Below are 22,253 nucleotides of genomic sequence, written 5' to 3' on the forward strand. Positions count from 1 at the left end.
ACATTGGTATTATCAGTGGCATGTAATCAGGCTGTTTCACACAGCATAATCTTAATTCCTTGATAACCTCCTGCCTTAAAAAAAACCTTGTCAATTTTCCTAACTTTAAGTTTAGGAAAGATGTTGCACAGATTTCCTGTTCTGGATGGAAAACATCCACAGTTAATATATAAGAACAATCTTTGCATGTTAGCTTTTACCAGTATTTACACTCCAGTCTTCAAACAAAATGTGCTCACCACTTTTAAATTGCATGTTGTGCTTTAACAATGTATTTCTTTGGTTGTTCTTTTACCATTATTTTTTGTCATTCTAAAGTTGATAGAAAAAAATATCAATTGTAGAATGACAAAGAAGCATCTTTATCCTTAAATCTTTTGCAATTAGTAACAACGATGCTCTGTCTGTCCTAACTGTGGATTGTGCGATTTAGTCATGGGCAAACATTCTGACCTGCTAGCGCAAAATTTATTCAGCCAGAACCAGTGGATAAAAATGTGGAAGCCACTGAGTTCTTTATAACTTGAAGAGCAAGGGAATAACCTGAGTGGGAGGTTATTCTTGCTGGGAATGATTTAAGTGTGGTTTTTTTTTTAAAGGCAGTACATTTAATTGGTTTCAAATTATAAGAGGAGTGACATTTTCTTTTCTGACAAGCTGTGCAGTGAAGTTCTGCATTTTCTGAGGTATTCAGTGTGGGTGAAACAGCAATTTAAAAATGGGACACTGGGGGCCCTATATGAATACTTTAGTAGATGTGATCAAGACAGTCTTACATAAACAAGTGAGATTCCATTCTTTATCTCCTTGTTGTGTGAAGAAATGGTCAGGACTAAGAGACTTCTGCTGCCCTGTGAAGTCATAAATTAAAAGTTCTAATCAAGGAAACAGTTTAAGAAAATGCTTCTTTTGTCCCAGAAGTTTCCAAGACTCATCTGAGGCACAGAATGCATGGGCAGGAATTTAATGGATCATTCCTGCTTGGTGATATTTTAATGAGCAAAGATAAGTAATAAATGCAGACATTGTACTTGTCTCTCCTTCAGTGGCTCCTTTGGTAGAAGACAAGATGATTTGATAAGTTCTAATGTTCCAAGTACTGCATCAACAGTTACCTCTTCTGCTGGTCTTCAGAAAACACTGCCTGCCAGCACAAACACTACTACGAAGAGTACAACGGGTTCTACTTCAGCAGGTGTACAAAGCAGGTAATGGCACCAGCACACTTTTTTTTCTTGTTTTTTTTTGTCAGGTCTACTGTGTGCTTATGTATGTGCATGCGTTCTTGTTTAGTAGATTCTGGGGCTCTGGATTTTTTCACTTTCCTGTTAAATTTGTTTTGATTTTGTACAATTTGGCTCAAAAATTGCGAATGGCTTTCTACTGTGAAGTGACAGCCATATTGGTATAAAAGAATAAATCCAATGTTAGAAAGGTGTGAAGAATAAAAGTTCAGTCATTGTGAACTGCTAATTCTTAATTTATTCAATTTAATAGCTCAAGTTGAGCTTTCATAGTAGAGACATTTCAAAGTCTACCTTTCTTAAAAAAAAAATCCATCCCTCAATTTACATGTTATTAGTTGTTTAGTAAAGTGCTTTCATTGTTTAGCTGTTTCCTTTTCTCTTTTTTTGTGTTGCTGCTTGTTATGCTGTAGTACCTCAAATCGTTTGTGGGCTGAGGATAGTACTGAGAAAGAAAAGGACAGTGTTCCTACAGCAGTGACCGTTCCTGTTGCACCATCTGTTGTAAATGCTACAGCCACTACCACAGCCATGACTACAGCTACTTCTGGCACTGTGTCCTCAACATCAGAGGTCAGGGAGAGACGGAGGTGTGTAAAGGTCCTAAGAGTAATGTTGCTCTTACACAAAAGTTATAATTTTTTTCTTACTTAAAGGAATGTGTTGGTTACCACAGATTTGGACAGTACAGTATGTAAAGCAGTGTTGTTTTCTTTCTGTGTATTGAAACAACAAGTAACATGTCTTGATTTATCTAAGAGCTAAAGTCTAAGAGTACTAGTAGAGACCATTCATGAAATTTAAACTTCAATACTGTATGTTTTTGACTGGCCTTGGGTTCTCATTCAGTATGTGGTATTTTAATATTTATATTTCTGTTAATAGGTTAAATGAATCCTCTTAAAAATACCCATAATGGAACTATGTAAAAACACTGAATTAAAAATAATGAGTAATTATTAATTGCTACAAGTACATTGCTGCTGATTGAGCTAGTGTGTCGCTGGCAGTATGCTAATAAGTTATAGCATAGCATTTTTTCAACTATTTTGTATGGCTGGCAATTCTGAGAAGAGAGTATTGAACCCAACACATTCTGTTTATTTCATTGCATCATTTAGGGTCTCTTCTACTTGAAACATAATTATACAATTGTCAAGGCAATATGAAGAATGAGTAAGAAGCCGAAGTAAATCTTATTTTAAGAATATGCTGTGTTTTTCTGTTTACAGTTCTATGGAGGATGAGTTAAGACTGGTGCATATTTATGTTTCCATAAAGAGTTGTTTCCTGCTATTTATGGAAGCAAAAATAAGATTTCAAAAGATTGTTAATTCCTGTTAGCTTTCCCCAGGTTCTTCTTCTTCTGGATATTTATAAATGTTTATCCTTTAACCCTTCTGCTGAAGTGCAAGTTCAGATTTCTGTGTTGCTCCTGTAATAGTTTTGAAATGTAGCTCCTGTATCAGTGTGTATCTCTGTATGTTCACGGAGGTAATGAAGCTGTTCCTTATTACCCAAGAAACCTGCATTCTTTTGGTTCACTTAAGGCAACAACATTTAAAGCTTTAGGCCTAATTAGGGTAACCTGTTTTCCATAATCTTCCCTCATACCCAAAACTGAAATGAAATAACTTCTACAAAAATGTGGATTATGTTTTTATTCTTTCCCACCATGATTCAGGAAGTGCCCACATGTGCTAATGACAAATTTCAATAACAACCATAGTCAGAACAGGCATTTTCCAAAGTGAAATTTGACTGAACCCAACAAACGAAAAGCAAAACCAACAAAATGCATCTTTTTTTCAAAAATAGTTCAGATTTTAAAATGCAAATGCTATTTCGGTCTTGTATCAGTTGGAAAGGCAAGGAATGTAGAATTAAGGATTTTGCGGTCTTATTGACTCTCCTTGGTGTGTTTATACTGATGTGCACATAACTACACACGCTTTAGATACCCGCAGTTGGCCTGAAATTCCTTGGTTTTGTCTGACTAGGATGACTGTGTAATATATTGTTGCAGATGCATTCTTCATGGTATATTAGGATATCTATTAACTCTTGATAACCAACAACAGTATTTCAAAGATATTAAATAAATAAAGAACACTATAAACTTTTTAGTAATGAAGCAGGTAATGGCACATCCTTTTGGAATAGCTGAAGCTATAGTCTTTGTATGATTTTTAGGTTTGGTTTGGAGAAACAGGGAAGAAAATTACAAACTTGAATCTTTAAATCTTTTTATCATGAATAATACTGTATAGGGAACCTGTGTGGCATCCATAAGGGATGCTAGGGAAGGGCACTTTCTACTCTGACAGTAGCTGCAGTGTGCACCTGGCAAGTTGAAAGGTTTCATTTTCTCTCAGTGAGATTTAAAGTATTTCAGATTTATTGGAAGGTAGGTGTAGGTATGACAGTTACCAAAAACCAATTTAAGTGGGAGAATTTGTAGCAATTTTCAAGCCCTAAAGATTATACCTGCTCTGCAGTCAAAACCTTCTAGGTGGGTAATGTTTCAGGTCATTTTAGCTAAAGCAGCCAGCAGCCACCCTTTTCCTGATGTACATAGGGCCCGGAGCTCTAGGAAAATGGAAAGTCAATGAAAAATGCTATTTGCAAGAGAACAGGATAGGGAAATCAAATTAACATAGTGTGGGTTTTTTGAGATGTGTCATACAATGGGCATTGTTTCAACATTTTTAAGTATAGCAGATAAGTATTTTCCTGTGTTTTAGGGGTACTTAGTTTAATAGAGTTAGAACACAGGTAGTGATATGTAGGTCTGTATAAATGAAGTTTATTTTTAAGTGTTAGAATTGTTTCAATACTGGTTTTAGTATGTGCTAAGGCTAACAAATGTATTATTAGATGATCAAAGAACTTCTCTTTCTATACATAAATTATTTAAGTGTTAATAGATGATGGCATAATCACTAGCCAACTATTGAATCATTAGCCAATTATTCTTAACTAATGACATATAGAAAGAGACAATCGGAAAATATTGCAGAATCTGATCTAAAGAAGCTCAGAGAGGCTTTGTGTTTTAAGCAACCTTTTAGCAACCTTCTGATTTTGCTTTTCCAAAATTTTTTTTATTTTTTCTAATTTTTAGCTAATCTAAGGATTTCAAAACAGTGTGAAATTACAGCAGCATCCCCAGAATATTCTGTAATAGAAAATCAACAAATGCATTAAAAACTTCTAAATTCTTTAATTATGGTTTTACATACGTACAAATATATGTATTTATGCATGTAAAGATATTTATATCTTGGTTGGGTTTTTTTTTACTCTAGTTACCTGCATTGGAGAATTTCTTTAAAGAGTCCAGACTTTGTGTGTCTACTCCAGTAGCCTTTTGGCTTTGATTACAATTACCTGCTTACTCTGCAGGATTTTTGTGGGTTTCATGAGGATTTATTTTCAAGCTCATTTTTTTTAAAGGGAGTTGGTTTACTCAAAGCATAAATGATTCATATGAAAATGTAGTAACCACCTCCTCAAGGACCTTTAATTTCTGGTGCAGTAAGTGATATAATCAGGTTTTCTGCATTAGCTGTACATTTAGCTTTTTCTAAAAGCTTACAAATAATGTTAAAAGTTAATACACACAGATATTTGATGTATAAATGTCTATATGGCTGAATCTCTGAGTTGTTCTATCCCTGAAGAAGTACTTAGTAGGCTAGTGAAATACCAAAAAAGCTGAAGTTATATTTAGAGAAAATGGAAAAAGGAAATCTAAATTAAGTAAGAAAACACTATGTATTTTATTTGAGTTCTAAGACTGCTGTCTTGATGAATAGATTATTATGATATGGATGAAATGTCTAAAATGTAACCTGGTTTATATAGTTAAAGATTTTCTTCTGACTACTTTGGTTTTCAGTCATATCATGTTGTGGGGGTTTATTCTGACCTTTTAATACATTTGTACAAAAACTATCATTTGCCAATTTTGTTTGTAATTAACTCTTTAGATCATACCTCACTCCAGTACGGGATGAAGAGTCAGAGTCCCAAAGGAAAGCTAGATCCAGGCAAGCAAGACAGTCTAGAAGATCTACACAGGTACAGTAGTATTAAAGCTTCTACATTTATGGAATCATACCCGTAACATAATACTTGAGAAACAGGCATAGCATACTGCATTTGCATCCATTTCTAATTCTTTTTCTTCTGTGCAAGGGCTATTGTAAATAAAGTGATTTAGCTGACCAACATATGAATAGCTAACAAGATCCATGACATAGAAAAAATACATTCAGTCTAGCGTCTGTGGAGACAGGAAAGTACTAGGAGAGAGTTTTTTGTTTACTTGCTAGTAATGTAGTATCTAACTGCATGTCTCCTTGCAACATTGCTCTCTCTTAGTTTACATACTGATATATTTGGTGGTTCTTCGCCGTTTCTGTCAGAACTTCCTTACAGTGAGTTGCAACTAGCACAATCCTAACATAGGGAAGGATATGGCAATAGCAAAATAGAGGGAGTATCTCTAATGGTACTTGAGTGCTCTTTGGGCAGTGGAGCAACTACCAACCCCTGTCTGCTGACAGACTGAGAATAAGCAGCATATAGGCCCTGAAAAACAGCACAAAAATACTGTAGCCATTGTCCTGTTTTAAGGCCAAGTCTCTGTCTACATTATTTGCTGATGTTACTTTCAAATCTTTGCAGTTTTAAACTTCTCAAATATTTCTGGTTACCTTTTGTAGTGACAGATCCACTGTTGATACGACTTTATCTTATCAGAGTTATTTTTGCTTCCTAATACTAATTCAGAGCCCTGAATGATGGTTAAACTACAGGCCAACTATTGTTGAATCTTTACAGTAAACAAGCTACCAGGAATTACTCTATTAAAAAACTTTATCAACACGAAAAACAATGAAATAACTGATAAGCTGCAAAGTTGGCTTTGAAGAATAGATTACGAAGTGTTTTGAGCAATGGCTCAGTCAGATGCATCAGCTGAAAAGTGTAGTAGAGAAAAACTGTCTTCAAAAAATTATTTGCTTTCTGAGCTTACTTCAAGACTAGTTTTTAGCCTCAGAATAACAACGAACTAAGAAATGAGTTACAACTTTCTCTAGTGCTGTCAGTGCAATTTTTTATGTCTTGCTGGCCTAAAAATCCAGTTTCAGAGAGTGAATTACAAAGTATTGACATTTCTGAAAATATGATGTGTTATGTTTTTAGGGTTCTTTCAGAAATATTTAGTATGCATATGGTCATGTTGGAAGCATCAGAAGCATCTAGTGGGTTCTTAAATTATCTCTATAGGATCTTCTATGCAATCTGTATCTGTTAGTTCAACTAAAAATTGTCTTGCTGGAGAATCTGTGGTAGATCACATTACAGCAAACACTTGCCACTTATCAGAGGGATGTTTGGTTCCAACATTCGAGAAGAAAGCTTATAGGTATAATAGTAAGAAATTTATTTCTTACTAGATAGATTTCATTTTCTTAAGTTGAATTTTTTGTTTAAAATATTTATGTAATGTGATCACTTTCATTAATATCAATTATATATTAAAATGATGTTTGCTGACTGCTGTTTTCACAGGGTGTAACACTGACAGATCTTCAAGAAGCTGAAAAAACTATAGGAAGAAGTCGTCCCACACGAACCAGAGAACAGGAAAATGAAGAAAAAGAAAAAGAAGAGAAAGAAAAGCAAGACAAAGAAAAACAAGAAGAAAAGAAAGAATCCGAAACTAAAGATGATGATTATAGACAAAGATATTCCCGAACTGTCGAAGAGGTATTTTCATGATGAGTCTCTTTAGGTAGAGAAATTATGTGAATCTCAACTCCAACTTTAATAATTTAATTTTGATACTACTATGAGAATTATTTATATAGTTAAATGTTTTAATATCCCATGGTTTGTATTTGTTAATCTGTGTAAATTAATTTTCACATTTTTCTACTGAATAGCCATATCATCGCTATAGACCAACGTCAACTTCAACTTCTTCATCATCCACCTCTTCACTCTCCACCTCCACTAGCTCTTTATCAACTTCAAGTCAACTAAACAGACCAAACAGCCTTATAGGTATAACTTCTGCCTATTCTCGGAGTGGAACAAAGGAAAGCGAGAGAGGTAGGAGTAATTTTTTGTGAAGGGGTTTTTTTTTGTTGTTTTAGTTCACGAAGGGTAACTTATGTTTCTAGAGATAGTTCAAAATGAGGTGCGATATGTAAGACCACTGGGGATGTACCTTGTTCCCATCTTCTGTAACTTGCATATAGAGAGGAAAGAAGATTTTCTGGAATTGGTGGTGGTTTGCAACTGTTTAGTATTTTTGCATTATTGGGTCATAGAAATGTCAAATATACTGCAGTAAGTATCCACATAATGCTTTCATTTTTGCTTTAACACAGCAACTATAATAAAATACCATATTTCAGAGTCTAAATACTTGCAGGTATTAAGAAGGAATTTTACTTGATTCAATAATTGGTAAATGACAGGGATTTTGTTTCAGTCCTTCTACACTGAAGGACTGGAACGATGCTTTACTGCTTTAAGGACATCTCAGGGTTTCATGAGCAGCTGAAAACAAAGGGAAGGGCAATGCTTCCCATGGTAGTTCAGAATGTTTAATGGAATCATAGTTCTGGATACTTTAACTGGTTTATGTAATCTTAAACTGAGGATTAGATGCATGATACAGAGATCACAAAAAAGCTTTTCTCTGTCACACTTTTTGCCCTCATTTAAAATGTGAATCATCTGCAATAATTCTGAGAGATGTTGTGCCTGATACTTTGCCTGTCAAGGGAGGAGCCTTTGCAGTGTGATCTCCTAGTCCCCCTTGGAGGCTTGACACAGTTGACTTGAGAGAAATACTTTAATTCAAGTTATTATTCAGTGGCTTTAATAGGGTTACTGATTGACATCGATAATTTTGTTCTACAGAGGGTCAAATAAAATGATCTATTGATGAAATCTCTGTGAACTGTATAGCAGTCTTGCCATGTTCCTTAAAATGGTATTTTCTGAGGAAATTGTTGGGGCTAAGCTGCGGGGATATGCCTTCTGAATTTTTTCCCTTTTTCCTAACATGAACTGAAATTTGGATTAAGATTCTTCAGTAATGCATTCTCACTCTAGGAAGCTCTTTCTACACTGTTCTGTGGAAAAGATTTTCATGGGTAAATATTAGCTACAGCAGGTTTTATGTTTTTTCACATTATGACTTCAGAGAACTACATTACCATCTGAAATCCCAGCAGTCAAGTCCTAAGTTATTTAATTACAAAAGGTATATGATCACCACAAATATTTGTGTTTCCCTTCTTTCCTGTTTAATTTTTGCTTCACGCTAAAATGTTTATTTACCTCTGAAGTCTATTGATGGTAGTTTTTAATTTTTAGTGATTAGTGATGCTTCTATCTGAACTCAAATCTGTAGTTGCTTTATTTAATAAAAGAACATCAGACTGAATAGACCATGTGATAATAAGTAAATAACTTTGGTTTGGCCAGGTTTGTTTAAATTTATTTTTTTTTACAAATTACTTGTAAACATACAGTGAAGCAAAGATAATCCTGAGGTATTATGTCTTTTTCAAATTGCAGTTGCATTAATTTTAAAGAAAAAGTCCATCTGTAATACAGTAATAATCTAATGTAGCAGATCCCATTTTATTCTTCCTTAGAGCAAAAATTGAGATGAGACTGATGAAACGAAGGACTCCAAGGAGGACTTAACAGACTTTTAAAAGTTAGGATTTTTTTTAATACTGAATTCTTGATTTAAGCAAAAAAAGCTTGTTTGATGAAGAATGGTGAAGAATTATCTTCTCTTCCTTTGTACTCTTATACATCTGCTGACACAGATGTTTGAATTATTAGGATTGTTGCTACATTGAAACATTTTGTCTAGGTGGCTGAGGTGGAATTAGTATTTACAGTATTTTAGAGCTATATACTGGGCAGTGTATATTACAGAAAACCCTGTATGTGGTAAGAAGCTCTATAGCAGATTTATTTCAGGTAAAAAAAAACATTGCAAGCAAATTAAAGACTGAGAAGTATTACTTCAGAAAATTTTCAGCAAATTAGATTGTGTCATAATTCAATGAATAAGAAAGCTGTTATTAACAGAAGGAGGCAAAAACGAAGAAGAAAAGGAAGAAGATAAGTCACAGCCTAAATCTATAAGGGAAAGACGGAGACCAAGAGAAAAACGAAGACCTACGGGAGTTTCTTTTTGGACTCAAGATGTAAGTAAACTTCGCTTATAGCAAAGTACACTCTTCATGCATAGTGTACCCTTTAAAGAGAGAATACTTTAGAGTAATACAGTATATAACTAATTGTTCTAGGAAAAAAATGCTTTTCTATTTATATATTCTTTTTTTCTTTGTTTTGATGCTTTCAGGAGCAGAATCAAAATTAGGTCTTTGTTTGGTTGATAGTGCTAACTAGAACACTGTAGTAACCATAACTTAGTAGGAATTAATTGTAATCTAAAAAGAAAACATTAATTACTGAACAAATGTTTTATTTATTATGTTGTTTATTATAATCCTGTTAATTATGAGATATCTTAAAAGTTGTGTATAAGAATTTTTTTATAATAAGCTCTGAAATAAATGGAATATATGAGCCAGTTCCCTGTCACATAGCTATATAAATTGATTTTGCTAAGTTGGTATAAGCTCTTTTGTCACATCAACTGCAGAAAATATTAAAAGAGATTGTCAGTTGAATATCAAAATAAGTATTTCATGTGTGTTTAAGTTTTCTTTTCAAATTTTGTCAAACCTAATATGGAATTTCCAGTATGTTATCAAAATTGTGGGGAGGAGGAGAGAGGAGAAGTCCTAACCATGTAATTATTATAATACTGTTAATTACAAGGTATCTCAAAATTTGTGCATAAGAATTTTTTTCTTTGTAAGGTGTTTTTTTCCTTTGCATACAAATGGTTTCTCAGAGATTTAAAGCATTATGTGGATTTCAAGTAACTTCCTTTCTTTGATAAACAACTATTTAGCGTTTATCAATGATCAGCTGAGAACTATGTCTATTACTTTTGACAATGCAATATTTTGCATACATACCAAAGCTGTAAGAAGGAGAGTCGTTATTTGGCACATTACAAGTAACCATGTACTGCTATCAGAATAGAAAGGTTATAGTTGATGTTTTGGGCTCCTCTTCCCTTTTCTTTGTCATAGGATCAATATGTAATGTAAAAGCAAGATTTTCATGTGCCAAATGCAAAGTTAGGTTTTGTCTCCTTCTGGTACTGAAAACAGATATCTCTTTGAGAATTTTCTTCATGTATCCTGTATATTCTCTGTAGAGTATTCTGCTGGTCGTACGTTTTCATATTAAAAGTCTAGAATGCCTTAAAATCTCACTATGCTTTCAACAGTTTAATTATTTTTCCTCTCCCACCTCTTTCACCAGAGTGATGAAAATGAACAGGATCACCAATCCGATTCAGAAGAAGGAACAAATAAGAGAGAAAGTCAGGTAATTTAAGGAAGTTAATTTGTTCATTAACTTTCTAACAGATACGTTTTTATTGTAAAATTTCTGTTGAAGTTGGATTCACATATCAACAGTGGCCAAAACTGATAGTTTTTGACTGCCATTCTGATTATATAGAATTGTCATCCAGACAATGTAGATTAAATTTCTGACAGCCAGGTCAGGGACATGATGCAGCAAGTTATTGGAGGGAGCTTTCAGTTTCTACCCTGCAAAAATCTTTATTTCATCTATACTTTTATTTTCAGGTAAATTACGTCCATTAACTTATGCGCACTAATTAAAACCTTTTAAAATTAAAGCCAGTGCTGTCATTATTATAATTAAAAAATAATATGACAAGTTAATGAAGCATAGAGAGTTGAAGAGCACAATGTATGTAATTTCTCCATTTGATGAAAATTATTTTCTGAACATCCTGATTTAGTATTATTGGTCTTGTTAAAATGTCGGTAGAAGACAGTATAATAGGCTTGATCTGATGGGAGACATCCTTAAAAACTGAATGGTGTGTGACAGTGGGATGAAGAGGTGCTAAAAAGGAATTAGTAACATAAGCTGTACTATAACATGGTATAGCAGAATGTATTTCTTTGAACCTAAAACCTGGAGTAACACACTACAGAATTATAGAATCAGGTTCATTACTGAAGAATAAAACTCAACTGATGATTTCTCTCTTTTTTGTAAAAGCTTCCATTGCACATTTCTTAAATACTGTAGTTAAGAGATTCATTCTGTGCTGTTTTGGTTTACTGTATTTTTTATTTCTGTGTCACATTAATGTAAATGCACAGTCCTGTTTCATTTCCTCCCAGTAGTACCTATTATTCTTAAATCTGTAATTATGCCATATTCTGTTCTGTAGAAATTAATTTTCGTAGAATGTGCATATGGTGCTTCTGTGTAGAAATGGCTGACTGAGAGTGCTTGGACAGGTGCACTTTTTTCTGAGTTAAAAAGTGGCCCAGAGAGTGGTGGAGCTACATCCAGCTGGAGGCTGGTCACGAGTGGGGTTCTTCAGGGCTCAGTATTGGGGCCAGTCCTGTTTAATGTCTTTATCAATGACCTGGATGAGGGGATTGAGTGCACTCTCTATAGAGGGATCTGGACAGGCTGGATCGATGGGCCAGGGCCACTTTTATGAGGTTCAATAAGGCAAAGTGCCGGGTCCTGCACTTGGGTCACAACAACTGCCTGCAGTCCTGCAGGTTTGAGGAAAAGTGACTGAAAAGTGGCGCAGGGGAAAATGACCTGGGGGTGCTGGTCATCAGCTGGCTGAACATGAACGAACAGTGTGCCCGGGTGGCCCAGAAGACCAATGGCATCCTGAGGGTGGACAGCAGGATCAGGGAAATGATTGTCCCCCTGTACTTGGCACTGGTGAGGCCACACCTTGAGTGCTGTGTCCAGCTCTGGGTTCCTCACTGCAGGAAGGACATTGAAGCTGCTGGAGCTTGTCCAGAAAAGGGCAGCGGAGCTGGTGAAGGGTCTGGAGCACAAGTCCTATGAGGAGCAGCTGAGGGAGCTGGGATTGTTTAGTCTGGAGAAAAGGAGGCTCAGGGGAGACCTTATCACTCTCTACAACTGCCTGAAAGGAGGTTGTAGCCAGGTGGGGATTGGCCTCTCCTCCCAGGCAACCAGCAACAGGGGAAGAGAAAATGGCTTCAAGCTGCTCTGGGGGAGGTTCAGGTTGGACATCAGGAAGAATTTCTTCACTGAAAGGGTGGTTAAGCATTGGAATGGGCTGCCCAGGGAGGTGGTGGAGTCACCATTTCTAGAAGTGTTGAAGAAACGACTGGATGTGGCACTTGGTGTTATGGTTTAGTTGACGTGGTGGTGTTCAGTCAAAAGTTGGACTCGATGATCTTGGATCTTTTCCCATCTTAATGATTCTGTTATAATCATGGCTTGACTTAGGAGTCCAAACATTCTCCTTGGCTGTATACTTCCTAAGAAAGATGTTGGTAATTGGTTTCGTTATAAATCAATATAATATCAGATAGGAGTGTATGGAGAGCTCTGAAACAAATTGAATGTATGAACCAGTTCCCTGTCACATAAATTGATTTTGCTAAGTTGATATAAGCTCTTTTGTCACATCAACTGCAGAAAATACTAAAAGAGAGGAAAGAGATATGAGTAAATTAGAATTACAGTGTCAGATGTTCAGAAAATAGTTAACCCATTCAATTCTGCTGATTCTTTAATGTACTGTTATTTGGAAGACAAAGTTTGGAAATGCTGAAAATCTGTATTACTTCCTTAAATGATGCTATTCTTGCTTTTGTTTGCTGATTTTTTTATTGGTTGGTGAAGCTAGAAGCCAGAGGTGGAAAGTGGTAACTGTAAACTTCCAAAGGCTTTGGTGGTAACTCAGGAATTTAAACTAACTAAAGAGAGGAGGTCTTGTGTGCATGCAACAGAGAAAATTAAAGGACCTCAGACAAAATAGTTTCTAGCCTGAATTTTTTAAGGAATCAGAAAAATCATTATTTTATTCATGTTGGAGGTCTTTGAAGGAACTGTCTTGTAAGATTTCAATTTGAATTTCTTGTTTTTCAGTACTTCAGAACTGTCTTTTGTCTCCTTAGCTGATCATTTGTCCATAAAGGAGAGCTATTAAAAAAAAGTTAGACTGCTAAGCACTTTTACAGCTGGATGTTGTTCTCATGAAATTTTACTTAGGCTTTTTAATATTAAGGGCATAAAATTTCTTCAATTAGCACAAAAAATGCCATGTTACTTAAAGGAAAGTGGTGTTCTTAAGGACAGTCTTAGAACTAAGTTTTAGGATAGCCATTTAAAAATAAGGAAGTCAGAAGATTACTTTGGTAGATGAAGGATTCTAAGTCAAAATGTCTTTCTGTGAAGCTTATTTTTCATAATGATGCATTAAAAAAAAAATAAACCCCAAAAACTTAGTAATTTGACTAGATACTACAACTGTGGTTAGGTTATAATGAAATGGACCGGAATTTTATCTTAGCCAGAGATCAGATACGTGATTTCTGAAAGGTGGAAGCTAGCGATGTTAGGATAATAAATGTCATTAGGTCTTCCAGTTTTGTGGAAGTAAACATGAGAAACTAGATTAATAGTGTTGTATTCAAATTTTGTTTTTTGATTTCACTGCTGTGGCACTTTTACAGAAACACTCATTTATAACAGTACAGAAAATTCCACCTGAATTTAATATTTTCATGACCAGTAATTATTGTAGCCTCACTAAAATGTAATGTGCTTGTCTAGAAGCTTAGTGTACTTTTTCAAATATGCAGATTATTTAGGTCTCCAGGGTCTGTATAGAGTAATAGTGCAGGGTCAGGTTGTGTAGGTAAGGATATGTATGTTTTAATTTTTTGTTACTGCTTTTGTGCTACCAGTGTAACTGTGGCTGCTGAGTCTGCTCAGTTCTATGACTGTACAAAGAACACGCATCTCATGTGATTTGGATGCACAGGCATATCTTTGTTGGCATCATTTGTCCTCAGACAAGCTTTATGCAAAGTTTGCAGATTCTCAATTACACTTTTTCACAGATTTTTATCAAATGTCAAAAATTGAACTAAGCAGAACTGACTGATTTTGAAGGAGAAAATAGTGAAAACAGCTAAGACTGCTAAACCACTACCCCCACCAAAAAAACCTCCAAACCAAACCCAAACACATTCTATGAAAAGTGAGGGGAGCAAGAACAGGCATGTGCTTGAGAAATACGAGGCTCTTTCAGTGAGGTATGGAGGCAGGATGGTGCTGGAGCAACAGGAGCAGGGATTCACAGCTTTGGGGGAACAGAAATTGCTGAAGGACAGTTTTTTGAAGATTACAGCGTCCTTATCTGGCTTCTCAGGTTCCCAGCCTCAGCCAGGAAAGCAGGAATGGGCTGCATTTGTGTTTGCCTGCCTCTAGTAATTACTGCTCTCTTGCCTCAGCAGTTCATTTTTTGTCCCCCTGTGTAGCTGGAAAATTTTGTTTCTAAAGTGGTCTCTATGTGACTTAATAACTTGCCTTTCTGTTTGGGAAGCTATAGTGCAGCATGGGAATGGAGATCTGGAAAGTTTTCACATTACCACAGCACCATAGGGAGTCCACTAGAAGCAAAGAAAAACAGCCTTTAGGAAGCGTGTTTGCTAAGAAATATTTAAGAATAGTTTACTTCTCATAGTGGCTGTCCTACATTGTAGTTAAAGGTTAAAAGGACCAGCTTAGCATTTTTTTGCATGCAACAGTCCTTGTAAAAATAGAAAACTAAAGTTTTTATGGACAAAAATTCCTCTCCTCCAGAGAAGGAGTCAATGGAAAAGGGATTTTTGTAGGTTGTTGTTTACATGGTGAAATTCTGTAATCTCACACTGATCATGCTTACACGTAGGATGGATGATGCAAGGTAAGACTCCTGCTTAGATGAGAGTTAGTTTTCTTTTGGCTAGTAGCCTAAAAACTATCTCTGTATAGGTGCGTGCCACCTAACTGTGACATATTCTACAAAATCTCTTAATTCTCAGCATTATTCATGCTCCTAACAGAAAATAGCAATGTTTTATTAGGAGTGGTTAGGCTATAGCATGTACTTTTGATATCCTCTGTGCAGTAAATGTACTTCAAGGTGTCAAAGGGGAAATTGAGTATATTGTGGAGAATGTGGCTGTTTTCCTCTACATATTGAAAAACTACCATTTACTTCTGTAAAAGAAAACCAAGCAAGGCACATCACCTTCCAAAAAAACACCCTATGGGGAGGCTTCAGCCACTGCTGAGGGAATAACATCAGAGGCTGTCCAGGTGATGATACAGCAGTAGAGTGTCTTGACTGAAATGCCTGCACTCAAGATTGTTACTATAATTGGAATAAATTATGAATCTGTATTGACCACCCAGAGGGGAAAAAGGTTTGTATGACTGATGTAATGCCTCACTCTTAAGTCATCACTTCTAATTAAATTTCACTTGTCAAATAAAGTGATTGAATTTTGTGCCTGTGGATTCACCTGGAATGAATGAATGAAAGTAATATAAAAAATGAAACTATGTTATTTAAATAAATAATAAGTACTTCCTTATGTTGGTGGTGTAGTAACTTGTTTCCAGTCATGCTGTGTTGAGTTATCCTGTAGCTTAATTTATATCGTTAGTTTGAGCTGAAGTTATTATAGATATGTTAGAGAAGAGGAAGAAGGAATAGTGAATTCAGGGAACACAGTTCTGATGCCTTTAATAACAGGCAGGCAAATAACAGAATGCACTGACTGCTGAAATTACTGCAGTGTTTAGGGCACTCAAGACTTTTAGAGTGTGATGTTAACATCCTTGTAAATCATATTTTGGCAAGCACATTGTAGCACATATTTCTTTTCTTTTCCAGACATAACAAAATTGAAGCTCGGAAATGTTCAGACAATACCTACTGGTGGATAGCGTGTGCATTTAATATAGTTGTTTAGCTGTACTTGTTCACAGATTATTATATATTGTATTGAATTAAATTACTGACTTTTATTTGATTATTATATTTATATAATATATATATGACTAATATATTTATATTAACTATTATTGAATTATTCTTTTTCTCTTTTTTTTACCTCTTCTCACCTCAGAGTGATAGCATTTCAAGGTATGTGCAGTTTAAACAAATTAATTTAGAACTGTTACACTTTTTCTCCACATGTTGTCATTTTAAGTTCTTTATGTATAAATTCAGCATAACCCCACTAGTTAAGCTGGTTTGAGCTTTAAAGGGCTGTAATGATACTTAAATTTTGTATAAAATAAGATTGTAAAGCTACAGTATTGACATTTTTTTTTTCTATGTGTGGATGGAATACTGAATTTGGGGGAATATATTGAACTCTGTATTTATAGTGCATTGAAGGCAGGCATTTTGTAGAACTTAATGGATACAGTGCTATTCCCCACGGATTTATCAGCATGGAGTCAGCTTTTACAAAGAAGACAAGAGGTTCTTGTTGCCCCTCTTTTAGAATACCTACTGAAAATTTCTTGTGTAACCTCAAGAAAAGTACTACAGCCTCTGAAAATCATATTTCCTTAGGACTTGTTAATAAGTAAATGCTGAAATAGTATTTTTTAAAAGGGTTTGATTTCTTTTTAGACCTTTAGAATTAATTATTGGATTTTATTATGTTCTGTCTCTGCTGAAAATCTGTTAAAATCTGAAATTAGTCTAAACTTTATTAATAGCAGTTGTAATTTAGTGATTACTAGGATAAAGACTGCTGAAGATTTGTTTCATAAACTACTTCTACTGAAATATTAGAGTTCACAACAAAGTTCTGAAATTATGGTTTCTGTAATAAAACTTTGCGAATTCATGTATGCCAGTATTTTAGAGATTACTTTTTTAAAACTCTTCAATTAAACTAATACATTTTTTAAAGAATATGTCCTGTTTATAAATAAAGAAGGATTTTTGCTTGAATTAAATGATTTAATTGAAAATATTTCTCTATATACGTTGCTCTACAGAGTGAGCGATTTGAAAACACATTCACAGAGAATCTTGCAGTACTGAGGGAATGTAAAAATTAAATTTGCATCCGGTTAGAAGGTAGTGGTCTAAATAAAATACATAATTGCATTTGGTTGTTTTTAGCCGGGTAGCAGCAAACTCAGTGTTTGATACAGTGAGTGGTCTCAGTTTGAGCGTGAAGGCAAATTAAAATGAGAACTTTCCTTTTACAGATATGATACGGGCTCCCTCAGCATGTCTTCAGGTGATCGCTACGAGTCAGCACAGGGACGATCGGGATCACAGAGTTATCTTGAAGATCGAAAACCGTACTCCAGTAGACTAGAAAAAGAAGATAGTCCTGATTTTAAGAAGGTATCTGATCCAATAATTTCGGTACAGAAGTAGAACGTTATTACTGTTTTTTATAAACTGTTTGCAAATAATCTCCCATTGCATCACAAACGCTACTTAAAGCAACTAAGATGAATGGAGAAGCAGAGCAACCACTACAGTGGGGAAAAATGCACATTTACAAAACAGCTGCTGGCTTTTGCAGTTTTCTCTTTAAGGAAAGGGAGAAATCCAGAGGAGCCAAGATCCTTTTTTTAATGACAAATACTATCATATTATTTTTTTATTTGATTGTGTCATTAAAGCTGATTTGCACATATGTGAAGCCTTTTATTTTATATGTTTGCTAGCTTACATATATATAAGGTAGAAATATGTTTAGATCTTGCTTTAAAATAGAGGAAGAATTTGTTGAAAAGTTTACTGTGGTGGTGTAATCTGTAAAGTCAAAGAAAAAAAAGTGGCAAGTATTTTTTTACTATGTGTAAGGTAAGTTGTGTGCTCCCTATGCAAAAGCTACTTGTTCCTAGAAATATTTGGTAACAGTTCTTTACAGTGCTTGCTAAACACCTTTATTTTACTTTTTACACTATTAATGTATTTGTTAATTTTACATGCAGTTCAATCATGCTTTTAAAGTTTTTCAGCTAATCTCACTGAATTATTATCTGGTATTTTTTAATGAATATTTTCTTTTAGCTTTATGAACAGATTCTAGCTGAAAATGAAAAACTGAAAGCACAGTTACATGACACCAACATGGAACTCACAGATCTTAAGCTACAGCTGGAGAAGACCACTCAGGTTTGTATAAAACAAAAAAGTATGTACTGAGCTGGCAAAGTAGATAGTAAACCAGAAGCACCCCAGGTTATGGGCCACTCTTTACTAGTCATCAGCTTTGTTTTTTATCCAAAGATGGGAATGGAGAAGAGTACTTCTGTTTCTAAGGAGAAAAAAGTGCAGGATTCTCTTCTTCAGGTGTGAACAAAATCTGTGAGACTGCCTCCTGCCTTGTTAAGTAGTAGTGGTTCTTGCCAGCATGTGTCTGCATGCAACTTGTTTGCAGGGTAGGAATAAACACTTTCTATACTGTTAAGCTTATATTCAAACTGACAGTCAGGATTGATTGATTAATTTATAAACCTGCTAGCAGATTGGCATAACTGCCAGTTCTTCCTGGCTGGTTAGATAGCTTTATCTTGGAAATGAAGAGCAAATAGTGCATTCCAGTTGTGGATAACTGCTGTCGATAACACTGCTGCATACAGTAATACTAAACATGTAACAGAAGTTAGATTTGTCTTAAATTGCTGTTGAAAGAGTATTTCGTGTTCTTAGATCATGCTTACCACAATTTACCTGTTCTTAAGTGTCTTCCATGTGTACCACATAAATGTCATTTAAAAGATATTTGTTTTGAGGCTGTATAGTGATTAAATAAAGGAATGGTTACAGAGGAAGTTCATAATAAATCCATTTCATTCTTTATTTCAGTGTTACTTCCTTGAACACATTTTAAAATGCTTTTGAAGACATACTTCAGACAGAATACAAAAATGTCTAATTGTTTTTCCTCATTTCTGTGTTGTTTAAGAACACATATCAATGTCTTTATTAATTTTGTGTTTCAGAGACAAGAAAGATTTGCTGACAGATCACTCTTGGAAATGGAGAAAAGGGTGAGTTTCTGCCAAAGAATTTTTAAGTACTCCAATTCAGGCTTTAGTTTAGTTTGTTTTGCAACCCACGGCTTGGATATAGTTTAATGGGAACAGAAGACTTCCTTATAACTTGCATTTTTTAGAGGATTTTGGGATTTTAGGTTTTAAAGTGGCAATGAATGTGAGATACTGTGAGATGGAATTACTCTTAAGAATTGCCTTCATGTTGCCTGTTCATTCATGATAACCAGGTTCTAAACCCCACTGCCCTCCAGGGACCTGCTGCTTGTTCCTTTTCATCCAAAACAATGTTGGCATTCCAGAGGGTTAAGCAGATTCAGAGTGTCTCATCTTCTAATGCATTTCCAAGATTCAGTGAATTTAATTTCCTCAGAGCTTTCCAGAGGCACCTGTGTTCTTTCACCAGTTATTGCTGGTAATGAAATAGCTGTTTGTATCTCACAGACATGAGACCTTAAACCTGCAAATGATATAAAATTAGTCTTTATCTGTCTCTTTTCTCACACTATAACTTTTTCCAGAGGGAGTATGATAGTACGGCAGGGAGGGAGAGGAGAAGAAGGAGTAAGCAGTGTGAGAAGAGGGGCGTCAGGGTCAGACAACCCTAAACTGAATGGGAAAGAAGTCATGTAATAAATTCATATGTGAGATAGACTACAGGAATTATTTCGGAAGTTGGGCATATGATAATTTTAGGCTGTAGTTTCATGCTAGTTTAAAATCCAACCTTATAAAAGTTTAGTTTCACAGCAATGTAAAGCAAACTATATTGTTTTTGTGGTGGTCTTGGCTTCCTTCATGACTGTGACCACTTGTTCTTTTCTTCTCCCTTGATCCTGGAGTGACACATTAGAAACTTAAACAGGAAAAAAACCAAGTGGACTTTGACAGTTATAAGTGATATGGTAAACATTTGTTTATCCCTGGTAAACTTTACATTCATTAGCCTTTTGTATTTGCTTTCAGTATTTTAGGTTTGGAAAACAAGTTTTAGTTCTACAAGCCTGTCTGGTGTATAAACAAACAATTGGTAGATTTTATAGGAGCACATGAAGATGTAGAAATACTCTCAGGCACTTCCTGAAGTTTCATTATCTTTACCTTGATAGTCTTTCCAGTTAATTGCAAATTAGCACCTATTTCTCCTTGATTTTTTGAGCATCCTACTGTAAACAGTTAGAAAAGTTTCATCAGCAGCTTTAATTAGTTTCTTGATTGCTATCATGGCCACACAAGTGCACATTTAATTATTTAATAGATTTAGCTGCATCCATTATTATGTAGGTTCCATAGTAATGTATGGAGTACTGCATAGATAGACTTTATTTCAGTTTTAAATTACTGCTTTACTTTTTTCCCAAAACAGGCCATTTCATTAAAACAATTGGCTGTATTAGAAATTCTTGCACCTTTTTTTTTCAAAAAGACATTTAGTCCAACAGGAAAATGTCTTTCAGAAGTGTTATTCTTCCTAGATATATTAGTAATAAAGCTAGCAGGTACAAAAAAATAATGATAATGCTGTATTGCTGAAACATGATTTACACAAGATTTAGATGTTCTTTGTACTTTATAATTACAAATTTCTTTTTGGACAAGAATTTAAATCAGGAATATATTTGGGATTGTATTTCCTGTATTGTTAAAATCTGGAGTTTCTTTTACTTTGAAAGTGACTGAAGCAGGATTCTCAGCTGCTAGTCATCAATAGCTGATCTCTAGAAAAAAGCTTATAAAATTCAGAATTTAAGCATAATTTTGAATACACCTCTATAATGTGTAATGTAACAATATAAATGTAAACAAATAGAAAGAAAGTGTAGAATGTTTGTAAGTATACTTATCCAAGTATATGAATTCACTAAAATAAAATATAAAACTAGAGATGTTTATATAAATTACATAGAGAAAGGGGAGGGGGAAATTGGAACAAATAAAAGGCCAGCAGAGAAAAACCTGAAGGCATCTTTGAACTATGACATTTTCAAGCTGAAACATATACCTTTTCAGTAAAGAAAATGGTAATATGTATTAAACCTGTATTTGCACAGTAGTAATATTTAAAAAATACTGACTTTGAATTTTATTTGGACTGAGCCTTCAGAAGTGAGTTTCCATGATGGGACTTGGTGATGCATTGTCAATATTGTTCATTTGAGAAGTATTTACCAGAAAGAGGCTATTTCTTTGGGGATGGGGGTACAGATTGGATCACAGATGCAAGGTCCTAGCAATATACGGGCAAAAATAAGAGTTTCATTAACAACCTGTCACTCTGACAAATATGCTAAAAGTCCTTTGCAGAATTTTGTATGATATGGTAATAAAACTTAAACTGCCAAGTTTCAGTCTGGATTAGAATTTAGAAAACTGCAGGTCCCTTTAACCAATTTTCCCCAAACTTAGAATTACTAAGCTGGGAATTTGGGTTTTGGAGATGTGTGTTTTTTGGGTTTTTTTTGTATTACTGAATACATGAATATATGTAGGCATATATGTTTGGTTTTACTTTTTTAAAATTGTATAACTCTGGGGTCAGTTTTTCGTCTGTGTGTATCCCTGTACCTCAATCTCACTGCACAAGCCTGGAGCTCCTAGTTGCTTTGATAAATACAAACAAGCTATTGTGTTTTATAAGCTAAGAGACTAGCATGTATTTTTCTTATTTACAAGTTATAAATGTTCCTTGGCATACCTTGCAGAGTTGTGGAAGTTTATCATAAAATTTTAGACTGCATAGATTTCAAACCCTTCCTTTGAGTCCAGGAACTAATCAAATAATACTGGCAAATCTTCCCAGTAAAATTGCAATGTATTGGCATTCTTCAAGGCAGTTCCTAAGAGAGTAAGCAGTTCAGGAAAAAGAGGAGCATAGCTTCAGCTAATTGGAACAGTATGGTTCTACAAAGAATCTTATATCTAGACCAGTCCATTTGTTTCTTTTACATAATGTGAAGTATAAAA

The 22,253-nt window shown here is 34.8% G+C and overlaps 1 protein-coding gene across 3 annotated transcripts in view; it reads left to right on the forward strand.

Moving 5' to 3' along the window:
- Positions 1 to 22,253, forward strand: part of PPP1R12A (protein phosphatase 1 regulatory subunit 12A) — a 113,605-nt gene that overhangs the window by 80,749 nt on the left and 10,603 nt on the right. For 2 of the 3 annotated variants that reach the window (XM_027747743.2, XM_039386695.1), the window contains exons 13-23: positions 1,047 to 1,208; positions 1,658 to 1,834; positions 5,237 to 5,327; positions 6,828 to 7,025; positions 7,202 to 7,370; positions 9,381 to 9,499; positions 10,695 to 10,760; positions 16,379 to 16,395; positions 17,484 to 17,625; positions 18,304 to 18,408; positions 19,239 to 19,286. In XM_027747743.2, coding sequence (XP_027603544.1) covers positions 1,047 to 1,208; positions 1,658 to 1,834; positions 5,237 to 5,327; positions 6,828 to 7,025; positions 7,202 to 7,370; positions 9,381 to 9,499; positions 10,695 to 10,760; positions 16,379 to 16,395; positions 17,484 to 17,625; positions 18,304 to 18,408; positions 19,239 to 19,286 — 1,294 coding nt within the window. The remainder of the gene's footprint in view (positions 1 to 1,046; positions 1,209 to 1,657; positions 1,835 to 5,236; positions 5,328 to 6,827; positions 7,026 to 7,201; positions 7,371 to 9,380; positions 9,500 to 10,694; positions 10,761 to 16,378; positions 16,396 to 17,483; positions 17,626 to 18,303; positions 18,409 to 19,238; positions 19,287 to 22,253) is intronic. The other variant, XM_039386694.1, reaches the window with a different exon arrangement.

The sequence above is a fragment of the Pipra filicauda genome, unplaced genomic scaffold (genome assembly GCF_003945595.2).
Source record: "Pipra filicauda isolate LSUMZ 115617 unplaced genomic scaffold, ASM394559v2 scaffold4_size7858003_pilon, whole genome shotgun sequence".
In the NCBI taxonomy this organism is placed as follows: domain Eukaryota; kingdom Metazoa; phylum Chordata; class Aves; order Passeriformes; family Pipridae; genus Pipra; species Pipra filicauda.